Source organism: Myotis davidii, unplaced genomic scaffold, assembly GCF_000327345.1.
Source record: "Myotis davidii unplaced genomic scaffold, ASM32734v1 scaffold274, whole genome shotgun sequence".
Classification (NCBI taxonomy): domain Eukaryota; kingdom Metazoa; phylum Chordata; class Mammalia; order Chiroptera; family Vespertilionidae; genus Myotis; species Myotis davidii.
Genome location: NW_006285613.1, coordinates 1,684,698 through 1,686,127, shown reverse-complemented (window position 1 = coordinate 1,686,127; position 1,430 = coordinate 1,684,698). Strand labels below are relative to the sequence as shown.

General features: G+C 61.5%; 1 protein-coding gene across 1 annotated transcript in view; it reads left to right on the top strand.

The window, feature by feature from the left end:
- EVPL (envoplakin) overlaps positions 1–1,430 on the top strand; it is a 19,075-nt gene that overhangs the window by 2,722 nt on the left and 14,923 nt on the right. Inside the window, 1 exon segment of the mRNA XM_015559211.1 lies at positions 451–549. Within this exon segment, the coding sequence (XP_015414697.1) occupies positions 451–549 (99 nt within the window).

Here is a 1,430-nt window from a genome sequence, read left to right as displayed (position 1 = left end):
GGGAGGAAGTGGGGGTGGGGATTTGCTGCTGCTCCCAGCCCCCAGCCCGCCCAACGGCCCCTCCCAAGGCCCCGCCGTCCTGGCTCAGGTGTTAGTGCTGAGCTGGTGATTCACTCCCTGGGCCGCTGGCCGCGTGCCAGGCAGGGAGCTGGGCGGGGTGGGAACTCACTGCTGGGACCGGGACGGTGAGAGCTCCACCTGCCCCACACACCTGGACCCGCACTTTCTGATCCCCAACTGGGGGCAGCTCTCCCCACCCCGACAGTTCTTCAGCCTTCACAGGAACAGAGCTCCCCTGGTCCTGGACTCTTCCCCCCAAACCGGGGCTGCGAGCGGGCTGTAGGGCAGGGCGGGGCCAGGGAGGCAGGGGACCCCACCCCATGGGTACACCCTGCCCAAAGGAACAGGGGGGCCTTCTCCAACCTGCTGCCTCTGCCCACCGCCCACTAGCGCTGCCACGCAGGAGCTGGCCGTGCTCATCTCCCGCATGCAGGCCAACGCCGACCAGGTGGAGCGGGACATCTTGGAGACACAGAAGAGGCTGCAGCAGGTGAGGCCCGGGGGGCAGGTGGCAGGGCGTGCGGCATGGGAGGGCCGTGTCACGCCTGGCGTGTCCCCTGGTCATGGTGAAGATGAGACCGGCGACCCTTGTTCTTCGCTGGCCACGCCCTGAACGTGGTGGGAAAGACGGCGCACACTTCTCAGCTGGGGGTGCGGGGGCTCAGGGGCCCAGGCCCCCACTGCGTCCCTGAGCTCGCCCCACGGATGCCCTGAGCCTGTCCCTCTGCCAGTGTGGGCTCCAGCGTTGGCCCGTGCAGCGGGGTTCCTCGGGGTGGGGGGGGTCTTCCACTTAACACCAATATCAAAGCCCATGTCCAAGTAACAGGCTATATAAGTGGCTGGTTATAAGATATTGTAGGAATCAAACTTTTTTTGGTTTCCTATGTAGAAATCATCAATTTCCCAATAAGGTTTCTTAAAGTGTAAATCAAGGCAAAGGGCAAAATTCATACAGAGAGTAGACACTAATCCTGGAACTTGATAAATTAATGTTCCTTCCACCTTGAACCCAGTATCAAATTTCTAAACCCAGTATCAAATTTCTCCTTCCTTCGCTGCCGGATGAGTGTATGCAGAAGGCGCCCCATAGAGGCTGCCGGGTGAGCGCACACAGATGGCGCCCCATAGAGGCTGCCGGGTGAGTGCATGGAAAGACTCTGGAGAACCCGGTTCAAGCTCAGTCCGCTCCTGGGTGTGTGACCTGGAACAAGTCAGGTCCCAATTTGGGCTCTGAACCCCCAAATCTTGAAAATGTTGGGGCCCCCACCAGGCCCCAGTGCTGTGTGGCTCCTCTGGATGGAGCCTGGGCATAGGCAGAGGGTGGGGTGCGGGGCAGGGGGCAGGGGGAGACAGGGCTGGGGTGGGAGGAA